Source organism: Pseudonaja textilis, chromosome Z, assembly GCF_049901715.1.
Source record: "Pseudonaja textilis isolate UNSWEBS1 chromosome Z, rPseTex1.2, whole genome shotgun sequence".
In the NCBI taxonomy this organism is placed as follows: Eukaryota; Metazoa; Chordata; class Lepidosauria; order Squamata; family Elapidae; genus Pseudonaja; species Pseudonaja textilis.
The window spans coordinates 106,831,040-106,844,407 of NC_142008.1; the positions used below are offsets into that span (position 1 = coordinate 106,831,040).

At 37.1% G+C, this 13,368-nt stretch overlaps 1 protein-coding gene across 5 annotated transcripts in view; it reads right to left on the bottom strand.

Annotated features, from left to right (window-relative positions):
• The window catches only part of LOC113448576 (uncharacterized), a 42,720-nt gene extending 29,352 nt beyond the window's left edge, over positions 1–13,368 (bottom strand). For 2 of the 5 annotated variants that reach the window (XM_087915454.1, XM_087915455.1), the window contains exons 1-6: positions 11,867–13,368; positions 5,540–5,566; positions 4,524–4,838; positions 2,027–2,137; positions 1,251–1,559; positions 638–826 (exon numbers count right to left, since the gene is read on the bottom strand). In XM_087915454.1, coding sequence (XP_087771580.1) covers positions 638–826; positions 1,251–1,559; positions 2,027–2,137; positions 4,524–4,838; positions 5,540–5,566; positions 11,867–11,924 — 1,009 coding nt within the window. In that variant the 5' untranslated portion in view covers positions 11,925–13,368. Of the gene's footprint in view, positions 1–637; positions 827–1,250; positions 1,560–2,026; positions 2,138–4,523; positions 4,839–5,539; positions 5,567–9,734; positions 10,541–11,866 lie in introns of those variants that run through there. The other 3 variants (XM_087915453.1, XM_087915456.1, XM_026719279.2) reach the window with 3 other exon arrangements.

Sequence of the window (13,368 nt, forward strand, 5' to 3'; positions counted from 1 at the left end):
TCCAGCTAGTGTAACCAAAGGCAATATGTTTCTACAAATCACTACAAATCAGTGGGATTCAAATTTTTTAACAACCAGTTCTGTGGGCATGACTTAGTTGGTGGGCATGGTTTGGTGGTCATGTGACTAGGTGGACGTAGCTTGGTGGTCATGTTATTGGCTTGGCGTGGCCAACTCAATATCACTCACATCGAGGCACGCATCTCCTCACCTGGCCTCTCAGACTGTGGGGATGCTGCAACAGTCGTAAGTGTGAAAAATGGTCATAAGTCACTTTTTTCAGTGCCATTATAACTTTGAATGGTCCTCCAAACAAGCAAAGTACCAGCAAAGGAGGGGAAAAAAGCTCCAGAGACGTTCCTGAGACAGGAAGTCTAGTCCTGCCAAGAATGTAATAAGAGTTAATGGAGAGGTAACTTCTGTAAGCAACACCAGAATGTTTCTTTCCTGCCTTCCTTACAGGATTAGGCCAGTAATTTCTTCTAACAACCACTTCTCCGAACTGCTTAGAATGTTAACAACCGGTTCTAGCAAATAGGTGCAAACTGGTAGAATCCCACCCCTGATCAGTACGTTGGAGAACATTGATCTGAGTTTTCATGAAGGAAGTAGTCACCTATTTCTCCTTCTTACTCACCGCTTTCTGAAAGACCTCCTTTGGGAATATCATCTGTGTGTTTTTGACTAGTCAAAGTTTCTTCCTGGTTTCTTGTAAACTGAATAGGGTGTGGAATTTGAATTGGTGTCACAGACCAGGATCTCTGAGGAGGTAAGGTCTTTGTAAGCATGGCTGTATGCTCTTCTATCATGGCAGGGGACATTGCACCTATTGAGAAAAAAGTCAATAAATGACAGCATGTATGCCACAGTAGTAATTCCACAATTCTTTAGAGCAAAAATAGTCTTTTTCATAAATGTATTGTCTTTGTAAGGGCTGAATATACAGCTGGCAACTTGAACTAGAAATTTTTATTAGCTTGTTATAATGGATTTTCTCCAAAATAATCCTGGGGAAAAAATTGGTGAAATGCTAAGCAATCTTCTTCCATTTCCCATCATTCACATGTACATGACTCTATGAATTACACATCATCACAGTTTCTTTAACCATGCCTATTAGGATTTTGGGAGTTGCTATGGAAGGTGTCAGAATATAAACAACTATGTCAGAAATTCCTAGTTCTTTGTCTTATAGCGCTCCTCTCCAAGACCTAGTTAGCTAATTGTTATATGTGCCTTGTCATTCTCACCTGAACACACAGCCCCAGCATCTTCACTATGTCGGCAGTTGTTTGTCCCCCAGGAACTGGTGTGGCAGTCTGTCAATTTTGTCTCTTCTCCTTGACACTGCACATCATCCAGCCAGATGATACTGTTTCCCTCACCAAAGAAGGCACCACCTGGTGCTGCCAGAGCCTCCCCACAGTCCAGCTCTCGGCATATGACAGTAACATCCAGAAGGTCCCACATGTCATCACATACTGTCCCCCATTGTCCTTCATGAAATATTTCTAACCGGCCAGAACACTGATTTTTGCCACCTACAAGTCTTAGGGTTTCTGGAGACAAAAAGAAGGAATTTAAGGCAGATTCTGGAATAGCCCAAAGTACATATGAAAACAGGTTTGCTACATACAATGTTCTAAAAGTAAAAATAACATCTCCCTTTCATTAAGCTTGAATATTCTTTACTTCTTGAAGACTACACATCCATAAACTTAAGAGTATCATTTTTTAAAGGGAAAAATAATATTCTCTAAATCATATCCAGGCCTTTTGTTTTGTTTGTTTTCTGTATAAAATTCTTTTAAATTATGAGGTTTGGTACTGCATCTCTTCTTTACCTGCTCCAAAATATTAAATTTACAAATCATTTTCAAGATAAATGACTCAGATCAAAAATCTTTTGTATAAAAAAGTCATTGTGGAGATGGTTCTTCCATCTCATAATGACTTTTAATGCTATTCTGGAGATTGACAATTTCTGTGCAAACAATGGAAGTGTGAATTTTATAATTGTACTCACCCTCAATAGGTGTAGGTGACACAAGTGGCCTTGTGGTTGTTACTCCTTCCATTTTTCCCTTCTTGAGAGGTATGTGGGCAGGAATGGCAGTAAAAATAGGGAAACGCTGTTCTGTGTAAAGACAAGTAGGAAGAAGCATTTCATTGCTCCAGAAGGCACAGAAAGCTATAAAACTATGTATTGATTTATTTAAAACATTAGTACAGCTTCCTCATCTTTAAAAAAAAAGCTTTTTTTTCCTCTTGTTCAATCATGTCTGATTCTTGGAGACTACCTGGAGAAATCCCTAGAGTTTTCTTGGCAAAGTTTTCAGAAATTATTTGCCATTGCCTAGGGCTGAGAAAAAGTAATTGGCCCACGGTCATCCAGTGGGTTTGTACCTAAGGTGGGGCTAGAATTCATGGTTTCTAGTTTGATGCCTTAATCACTGTGCCAAACTGGCTAAGATGGCTTATACCCAAAAATAAAAGTTATATATACAACTAAAACGAAAACCACGAACAATGAAAGTGTGAAGGAAAAACAGTAAAGGCCATTTTGATCTCTTCCCATTCCAGCACATGGGGGAAGAGCCAGGTCTTAAACTGAAAATTAAAAGAGTTGCAATGGAAAGGCTTGCTTTAGGGTCTCCAACCTTGGCCACTTTAAGACTTGTGGACTTCAACTCCCAGAATTTGCATTGAGCTTTACTGGATGAGGAATTCTGGGAGTTGAAGTCCACAAGTCTTAAAGTGGCCAAGGTTGGAGACCCCAGTTTTAGAGCAGTGGTCACCAACCAGTGGGCCCAGAGAAAATTTTGATGGGCCACAGAGAAATCTCACACCCAGAGCACCCCCGAAAGCAATTAATTCAGGCTGCACAGAAACACAAGGCTGCTCAGCCCACATGGCCCGCAGGAACCCTCCCCACCCACTCACTCCTTACTCGGCAAACTTGCCTGCTAAATTGCTATTTTTCCTTTTTTTCGACCATCATCTGTTCTGTGCGGGAGATTCAGATTAGCTAGGAAGCAGGAAATGATTGTATTTCTTGCTTTCTAGCTAGTCTTTAGATCTTAGGCTCTGCTTTAAGCACAGCCGAACCTTCCTTAGGACTGAAGATTCTATTATTCAGTGTAGACTCACAGCAAGCAAATTTGAGAGAATGAGCTAGCCGATGGCAGATAGATAGATCACTGAATGATTCTGTGAGCAACTCAATCTGCCTGCCTGCTTTGCCTGATTTTGGGTAAAAGTTGCTCTTTTTTATAAAAAAAATTCAATATTTATATAAATATTTATAATATTTACATACAAGCCATGCCCAGCCAGTCACATGACCACCAAGCCACACCCACAAATTAGGCTATGCTCATAGAACTGGCTAATGGTCCCTGGGATTTAAAATTATGAGTTTGGTGGTCCCTGAAGTCCAAAAGGTTGGCGACCCCTGCTTTAGAGGACCCACAATGTAGATGTACTTAAGAGAAGGAACTTGGAGCATGGCTTGGAGCATATGGTGAGATGGGTAGATACCTCAACAAGAGGCAATCCTGCAGACTTTTTTGGGACGCTAATGGATGTTTGAGGGCTTACCTTAGATTCAACTCTTTACATCAGGTCCCACTTAGTACAGTAAAAAGCTAAACTTTGAAAGAGGATTTGGTCAATTATTTATTAGTTAAGCTTTAAGGTGGGGACAGAGGAAAAGGTGAACTTCTCCATTAAATTATATGCCTGGATTGTCCCTATATTGAAGCTAATTTTGGAAAAATTCCAATTATCCCCAACAAGCTTTTACTGTAATTTAAACTCTTGTCTTTGTTTCTCAAATACTGATATGTACTTGAAACAGATTTGGAAGCTACTCTAAGTAAGATAGCATAGAGGGTATTTCTATGTGAGAATCAATTCACCTGATATAGCCAGTTCTGTGGAGAAGCAAACATAAAGTGTACAAATATTTGTAGTGTCAAGAACTGTAATGCAGTTGTTACTTATGTAGATATAGAAAATGTTTCCTGCATCTAAACAGTTGGACCTGGAAAAAAAGCTGCTTTTAAAGAAATATGATGAAAATCTTATTGCTTCAGGCACAGTTTTCTACTCTGTTTTTCAGGGTGGGATTTAGGTAATGGTGAAAATTGTGTTGAGTCATTATTACTTTGACAGTCTTCTCCATTTAAAATATAAATATATAAATGTGCTTTGTACTTGCTTTTCATGATTTCAATCATGATATTGATTTTCACATTTAATAATTATTTAATAAAATAAATCAAACAAATCAGAGAACTACTAAGGAGAAAGCCACAACCCCACCAAAAATGGCAGGGTACTACTATATACAAGCAGAAAGTAAATCTTATACTTATACTAATGATGTTATCTAGTTGGGTAATGAAACATCTGCCACCAAGTAACCAAGCTCAGAGAGCATCAAGAACTCCACTATAAATTACTTCTAATCTTCTAAAACAAGCATCCTGTGAAAAAGTTGACAGTAACAAGAACCTTACCTGAGCAGATGGCACTGGCATCTTCCTCATGGGTGCAAATATGTTTGTGAAAGCCACGGTGATGGCAGGAAAGCAGGTGCCTCTCAGTACCTGCACAGTGTACTTCATTGAGCCAGATAGAACCAATTCCTTCACCAAACCAGGCTCCATGAGGTGCTGAAAGGGCTTCCCCACAATTTAGTTCCCGGCACACAACAGCAACATCACGCAGGTCCCAATCATCATCACAGACTGTCCCCCATTCATCTTTATGGAGAACCTCTACCCGTCCCACACAAAGGTTAGGACCTCCAGATAAACGTATCTGGAAAGCGCCTGGGGAGAGAGGGAGAGGGAGGGAGGGAGGAGGGAGGGAGGGAGGCAGGGAGGCAGGGAGAGAGAAAGAGAGAGCTGTTTTCCCTCTTCACTTTAAACAAGATACCCTGAATATACTGAAATCTTTTCTCTTTAACTTCTATAAATCAGTTTTTATCATTCAGTTATTTGCTTTACATGATTTCAAAACCAGAATCAATAGATAAAGAAACACATCATCTGCAAACTGGTAATTTAAAAAAATAACATGATAATTTTGCTATTCTTGAGCAACATCATGGAAAACACAGTATAAAAATGCAAATCATGTCCTATATTTTATTGCACAAGTCATCCCATCATTTGATTAGTTTATCTGGAAGCATTCTGATAGAGTACCACACAGTGAACTAGTCTGATCCACTTTAGTTTACATGTAAAATAAAAGACAATGAAGTGCAACAAAAGAGTCTTGTTCCATCACCACAAGCAAATTTGGTGCTTTAGCTACCCATTTTTCTGGGGCTTTCCCAACTATTACTGAAAAATCTGAGGTTCCCTTGAATTTGCTGATATTGCCCTCTTGTGGATGGCACCAATATAATAGTATAAACATCCATATTTGGAAAAAGCTTGAATATAAATATAGCGGTGACTATAGATCATCAATCTCAAATTGATCAGGGCAAAAATCAAGGTGGTCAAATTTTAATTGGATTTACCTGTGACATGAAGTTTCAAGAAGACAACTGCAAAAACAAAGCAAGACAGGAATGAAAGCCAGTACTCCTTATATTCTGGGTTTTATTTAGATGAATGCAATATTTTCAAGCATTACACATTCAGGGAAAAAACTATTTTTGAGATACAGAAGCAGTTTCAAATAACATCAAAGGAAAAGATTCTTTCAAATCAAGCTCATGTAGTGACTTAGTTGATACAGTTATGCAATATTCTTGGCAAGAGCATGGAAGTTGTATGCAATTGTTACTACACATTTTTTCAATTTGTGACCCTAGCTTACAGCTTTGGTATACAATAAATATTATATTAACAACTTTTGTAATTTCCAAGACAGCATCTTTTAAAGCAATTTATGCTTCTCTTCTACTGATTTAATTTGCAGATCTTAAAGCACAGCTTGCTTAACAATTGCTTATTGAATAAACTATTGTGTCTGTCTGTAAGACACAATGGCTGACTTTACAACACTAAGCCATAATTCTGAATTTGCTTGATCGTGTATCAAATATGAATTCAGACAATATTTATTTCTGTCTTAGCTAATAATAATATTTTTCCTTATAAATTCTATCAATATTTAAGTGTTTGGCATTTTATACTAAACAAGTCTGATTTCCAGGAAACTATTCTGCATAAAAATATACAGTATACTAAGACACATTAGAAATTTCATGGCACTGTCTTCTGATAATTTTGTCAGCTCATGAAATAACTAGGGCTCAGTCTACTGTTATGCAGATAAAGAATCCAGCTTAGATAATAAATATTAACAGAGTGGTATATTCTAGATCAGTGATGGCAAACCTTTTTGTTGTCGTGTGCCGAAAGTGCATGCACACGCATGCCAGCACCCACAATGCAATGCACCCCACACACCCCTGCACATGCATATACAACACCCGATTCCCTCTCTTACCTGCACTGTGCATGCATGTGCCTCCCAGCTGATTTTCAGTCTGTTTGAGGCTGTTTCACTCTCCCCGAGGCTGGAGGGAAGCCTCTGTAGACTTGGGAAGCTGAAAAATGGGCCAAAAAGCAGCTGGGATGTGTGCATGTGCAGTGCAGATAAGTCTGGTTGGGGCTCACATGCCCGCACAAATGGCTCTCTGTGCCACCTGTGGCACATGTGCCATAGGTTCACATCCTGGTTCTAGGTAATATGGTTGATTTTGGATCAGGCCATTTGCTATTCTCCCATGCCTTCCATATATTGAGTTGCAGTACTGAGATTAAGTTTTAACTAATCTTTGAAGCTACTGAAAATATCCCTCCTTTGCTTCAGAGAGAACTACTCTAGGGCAGTCTATTGATCTATTTTATATCCCAGGGTTTGTTTTCTTCCAGGGGCAACTCAAAAGTCAAGCTTAGAATCAGTTGCAAAACACATCTTTCTCCTTCTGTCCTGGCCACTTTTTACAGAGGCACAATTGGGCGTGTTTGAACAAACTGCGTCACTGTTTGGTTGGTGACTGCAGTGCTTCAGAAAGTCCATTCAGAGTGGTAAAGACAGCCAAGAAAATTATAGCAAGGTCACTTCCTGTTATTCAGGATACTGCTTCTAAGCACTATGTGCTTGGAGCTCAAAGCATTATTAGAGACCCTACACACCCACTTCATGGTCTATTTCTGTTGTTCCTCTCTGGGAGAATGTTTTGAAGTATTTCTAGCAGGACTACCAGATTCTGTAACAGCTTTGTTCCCTATGCCATCCGCCTGGTAAACTTAGAGATTTCTTTCTTTCACCATGTATATGTATACATCTGAACTAAATTGTATTATTTTTCCATGTCCTATATGTGGATATATGCATAATTTTGTCAGGGTAGTGATTTAAGAGTTGACCAGCTGATGCAATGACGTAATGATGGGAATGAGTCAGCAAGGTTTTTGGCTGTTATCTCTTTAAGAGCTTATATAATAATAAGAGGCCCTGTTAGGGTATTTCTTTCACTGTGTGTTCTTTCCTGCTGTAATTTGCTACTTGTTTGACCTCTACCTGTAGTATGTGTATGTATAGTATATATTCTTTTGTAGATAAAACCACTATTTATTACAAACCTGTTTGCTGTTATTGCTCTTCCTTGTCTCATGTAGTAAAGCTGTGCGCACTGACAAAATTTTGTATTTATTTATTTTGTCATGTTTATGTAGTGCATACTGGAGGTGGTGACCCTTTGAGAGCTGTATGCAATGAAATTTCATTTTAATGTATGCCGATTAGTGTGTATTCAAAGTGACAGTAAAATTATTCTAAGACTCTGACAACCATAGAGTCCAATTCAACATGTTCTTCATATTTGCTTCATCACTATTCCAAATGTGAACTCACAATACAATGGTTTTCTTAGTTATGTCTCTGCAGACCTGATACCTTAGTTAAACCAATTTCAATTCTAGCCACTATCACCATTCTATGACATAAATCCTTCAAAATAAGCTGATTCAGAACTTGAAGCAATGAGCTTGAAGTATCCAGCTGATAATGAAGAATACTTTCTGAAGTATCAGCACGATGTGGAACCAGAAAAAAAAAGATGGTCTTTGACTTATAACTAATTTCTTAGCAACTGTTTCATGTTACAGTGGACTCTCCAAAAAGTATTTACAAACCAGTTCTGAAGTTCCGATGGCTGTTCCCCAAGGATACCAAGGATCACATTTGATGTGCTCAGTGATAGGCCTACATTTACAGCCATTTGGAATGTCCCATTGTCCCATGGCCATAATTTATGATTTTTCAAAAACTCAGTGTTTACTTCCAGTTTTTGGCAAAAACGCCCATTAGGAAAAATTCACTTAACAACCACATGTAATGATCAAACTGATTCACTTAACTGCTGCAAAAAAGGTAGTAAAATCAGATGGACATGCTTTATCACCATCATAACTTATAACCATAATATGGTTATAACCATAATGGGCAGGCTCCATTATGACTGTAAGTTGACAACTACCTATAAAGCTTTACTGTCTCAATAGATGAGACATATCTGCAAAAGCCAAGTGCTGTCCTTTCTCAAACAGAAGATTTAAGATGGATATTTTTAAAAGAAAATGCAGCACAACTATCTACATGTGTGTGTTCTCCTTTATGTACAGGTAGTTCTCTACTTACAACCATTCATTTAGTGACAATTTGAAGTTACAATGGCAATGAAAAAAGTGACTTATGACTGTTTTCACACATACAACCATTGTAGCAACCCTGTGATCACCTGATTAAAATTCAGATACTTGGCATACATTTATGATGGTTACAGTATCCAGGGATCATATGACTACTTTTTGTAAACTTCTGACATGCAAAGTCAATGGGGAAGCCAGATTCACTTAACAGACATTACTAACTTAACTGCAGTAATTCACTTAATAGCTGTGGCAAGAAAAATTGTAAAATGCGACAAAATTCATTTAACAATTTTCTTTGCTAAGCAACACAAATTTTGGACTCAATTTGGATTGTAAATCAAGGACTACCTGCAATTTTTGGAACAAGTACATAATAGATTTCTGCCATCTTTTGCTGAGGAGATGGCAGGAATGTTTTTATTAAAATTTACTTAGGTGCCTGTGAGCTCTTGACATTTTAATCTTTTCTAGAATCAATACTGCAGGGAGGGGGGGTATTCTTATGCATGAATAACTAAATGGACCAAAAATGTTGTTTTTCCATTCTCTCATCATGTAATCTGCTTTATAAACTGTTGTAAAACAGCTTTAAAATACATTAAGGAAAGCCACTATTAAGTGATTTGTGTTTAAAATAAATCAAAATCAATTTATTATAACTCATTAACCTCACAAACCTGAAGCAGCTATTGTAGAATAAATGAATGCAAAATGTAGCATAAGTCTTCAGCAATGTTTACTTGAGACTAGAAGATAGATGAAAGCACTGATTTAAAATAAAAATATTATTTGTATTTCCTGACTGAAATCTTGATGACACTTTTGCATTGATCCATGAGGATTCATCTCTGTTACTGTCACAAAAAGTCATTTCCTCCTACAGCAGATCAAACCTATGCAACCACATCTCCACTAGTACATTCTTTCCCATAACTCTGATGGGAATCATAGGCTTGCTGGTAGAAATATTAAGCCACTCCCAAAGGGCCAGTTTGCTCCCCCAAGGAAAATAAGGGTAGCAATAGTAAAGGAGACACTACTCACCCAGAAAGGACAAAGAGGACTGCATGGTGTGAATGGCAGGATCGGTGAGTTGCCTAATTGCAAAGGCAAATCAGAAGCAGTAAAGACTGAAGACCCAGGCTGTGAGTCAGCCAGACAGAAAGGAAAGTAGGAAACACCCCTGCCTTGCCCTGGGTCATATAACTTCCAATCTGCAGCCTGGGAAGAAGAGAACCAGACCAAGGAGGAGAAATTCCCACAAGACTAAGCCTGGTGTGAGAGCCACATTTGAGACATTTCTCTAAGACTTTTCAAGAGAGCCACTTAACAGAGACCTTAGCTGGATTGCTGTATCTGCCAATGGAAAACTTTAAAACTCATGTTGATTATGTAGCAATTATACTAATGTATATAGCTTGCTCCTTTCAAACATTTTTTAAAACCATCATTTGTCCTGAAACACTGCTTTCAATTCACTTATATATGTGAATCCTGGCCAGAAAGACACAATCTTTCCAAGATGTCCACTCATTATTTTTCACAGCATTGGGGTTTTTAACAGTGGGATATAATGCTTTTTCCATGCAGTGTTCCAGAGTCATGTAATTGCCAGTTGCATTCTTCCGGGACAGCTTCTAACAAGTAAAGTCAATGGGAAAGCCAGCAGGGAAATAAACTACAGTTAGATGATGTCTCATTTTATTACATTAATTAATGATGAGTTTTCCAGTCCCAGTTGTGGTCATAAGCCTATGATTACCTGTACATTTTTCTGATACCATTTTTTTAAGTCAAGTTCTTTTATTTAATGATTGGTTTCATAATGTTTGTCTCTTTTAAGGAGCCCTGGTGGTGCAAATGCTTGGAATGCAGTACTGCAGGCTAATTCTACAGTCTAGAATTAGATCCTGATGGGCTCAAGATTGACTCAGCCTGCAAATTCTTCTCAGGTTGGTAAAATAAAGACCCAGAATATGCTGACATTGTAAACTGCTCAAAGAGTGCTGTACAACTCTGTAGAGCAATATATAAGCCTAAGTGCTATTACTATTGCTATTTTATGTTCTTCTTTTTAACTGTATTTTTTATTATGGCATATACAGTATACCATCCTGGGCTTCTTTGTGAAGGGAAGGTTATTTAATACATAGATCAAGATATTCACAAGGTAGTGTACCAACGTCTAACTGTATATGACACAAATTACTTATGATAATTACCTAATAATTAATGATAATTAATTAATGTCACTGTAAGATAAAAATAGATTAACAGATTAACAGATAATCAGAATTGGAAGGGACCTTATAAGTCATTTAGTCCAACCTCCTGCCCAAATGGGGAACCCTACACGATTTCTGACAAATGGCAGTCCAATCCATAGGAAATAGATTGAGTTCAATTAAGAATTAAAAGTAATTTCCCTTTTTTTGCTACAAATTGGTGGGAGAGGAGTTTGGACAGTTATATGTACAATCTGCTATATCCATGTAAACTAGCTTTCATTATCTAATTTTATAACTATTACCATTGGGCACCTAGGTATTTCCTTAGCTTTTCACCTTTAAAATAAGTATACATAAATAGTGGATATTAAATCATCTCTCTGTACCACTTTTCTCTTTTTTTTTAAAACAGTTTTATTAATTTTAACTACAAACAAAAACACATAAAACATAAAAACATCATCCTTTTCTTCATGAGTTTACAGACAGTGTGTCGGTTGGTTTACCACTTTTTTTGTGCATCCATTTCATAGTCTCCATTGTAGTTATATTACATAATAACTCATATTATCAATCAACAATTATATAGCCTGATATCATTATTAAACAATCATTTGACTATAATTTTGTTAGTTCATACTTTAACGAGATAACTATAGTTTACTTGATTTATTTTATTGTACCACTTTTCACCTCTATGGCAAATGGGAAGTTTCCTCAAACAATTCCTATCTCTGTCCATTACCTGGCTTATTATTATTGAAATGAGTGTTGATATTTAAGAGACAAATGAACTCTCTGTCTCAGCACATTAATTTAAAAGATCTACATATTTTTTCGTAAATCAACATTTTACTTCAAACATAATGAATGCCTGTTAATTGTGTTAATAATGTTCGGGGTCCACTCTAAAACCCATACTGTCTCCAATTTGCAGCATACCAATACCTGAAATGTCCAGCAATTGGAACAATTCCAGAGTTCTAGCCAAACAGTCAGTAGTCATGGTAATACAGCATTATATAGTTCAACATCCCAGACTAATTTAGAAGAGTGGCTGGTGACTAAAAGAAGAGATGGTTAAAGAAAAATGGGGCCAGTAAAATTCAGACAACAGTACTGTTGCTAGGTTCTTTCAGCATTTTATTGGCAAAAACAGACATGGATTCTCAACATAATTATTACCTTGCCTCTTTGAACCTTATTTTTAAAAGTCAAGTTTTAGCTGCAGGACATATGAGGTAAGTGTTTCTGGATAAAATGGAAAGCTTTTATACAGTACTAAGCAATCAGAGCCAGAATTGTACAACATTCACCATTTGGTGACAAAACTTCTTCTAAATAAACAAAACTGCCTTGGCTTAATCTTTTCAAATCTAAGAAAATGCCCTTGATGATTTTTCAGATAACCATGAAGTGGCTTGTCACTCCAATTAAATTATTATAAATTATTATATAATGACATTATATTTTTGAAATATATTTTCTACACTAGTGTCAACCTACAAGAATCTAAAAAGAAGTTAGCAAAATTACCATCATTATCAGGATTTCTCCGTCTAGTTGATCATGACTTTCAGATGTGAAATGTTCATGGCTGAAGGAAATTCATACTTTCTTCCATTCCCCATTCTTCCATTAGGAGAATATATTTTCTTAACACCCCTAACTTGGGAACTTGCCCCTAAATTCCTATCACATTAACACAGAGTAATATCTTGTACAGTAGCAATACTCACATTAAGTAGCTCTGCCTTGTACATAATTCTATTGGGACAACCATGTTACATCTTTTCAGCCCACTTTTCTTTGAGAGAAAAGAAGACACTTTTCCACAATCATACCTAGGATGGGCATGTTCAATTCTGTTCTGTCAAATAGTGAACCATCCTTTTTCAGCCGGAAGCGTTATTCACCATCAGTAGTTCTCAACCTACAGCAACAATAGGAACTGTAAAGTTAAATGATGCAATCATTAAGCAAAGCATCATGTGACCAAACCTGATTTTATTACATTTTTTAAGCAAATTACAGTGGTTGTACTCATTACCTTTCCTGCTGGCTTCTCCATTGAGAAAGTCGACTGGAAAGGTCACCAATAGTGATCATGTGACCATGGAATAGATAATCATCATAAATGGTGTGATGATTGCCAAGTGTCCAAATCATGATCACATGAACTCAGGGATGTTGCAGTGGTTATAAGTACAAGGTCTGTTTGAATTTTTTTTCTGCACTGACATAAACTTGAATGATCACTAAATGAATAGGCATAAGTCAAGGATTGCCTTGTACTAGAAAACAGAACAACACTGGGGTTTTTTTCCATGACAATTTCAGAGTGCTTGATGACTCTATGCAGTGTGTAAGGGCAAAATTTGGCATGGAATATTCACAAACAATATTACTATTGTACTAAAACTTAAAGAGAAAGATATTAAATCTTTGGA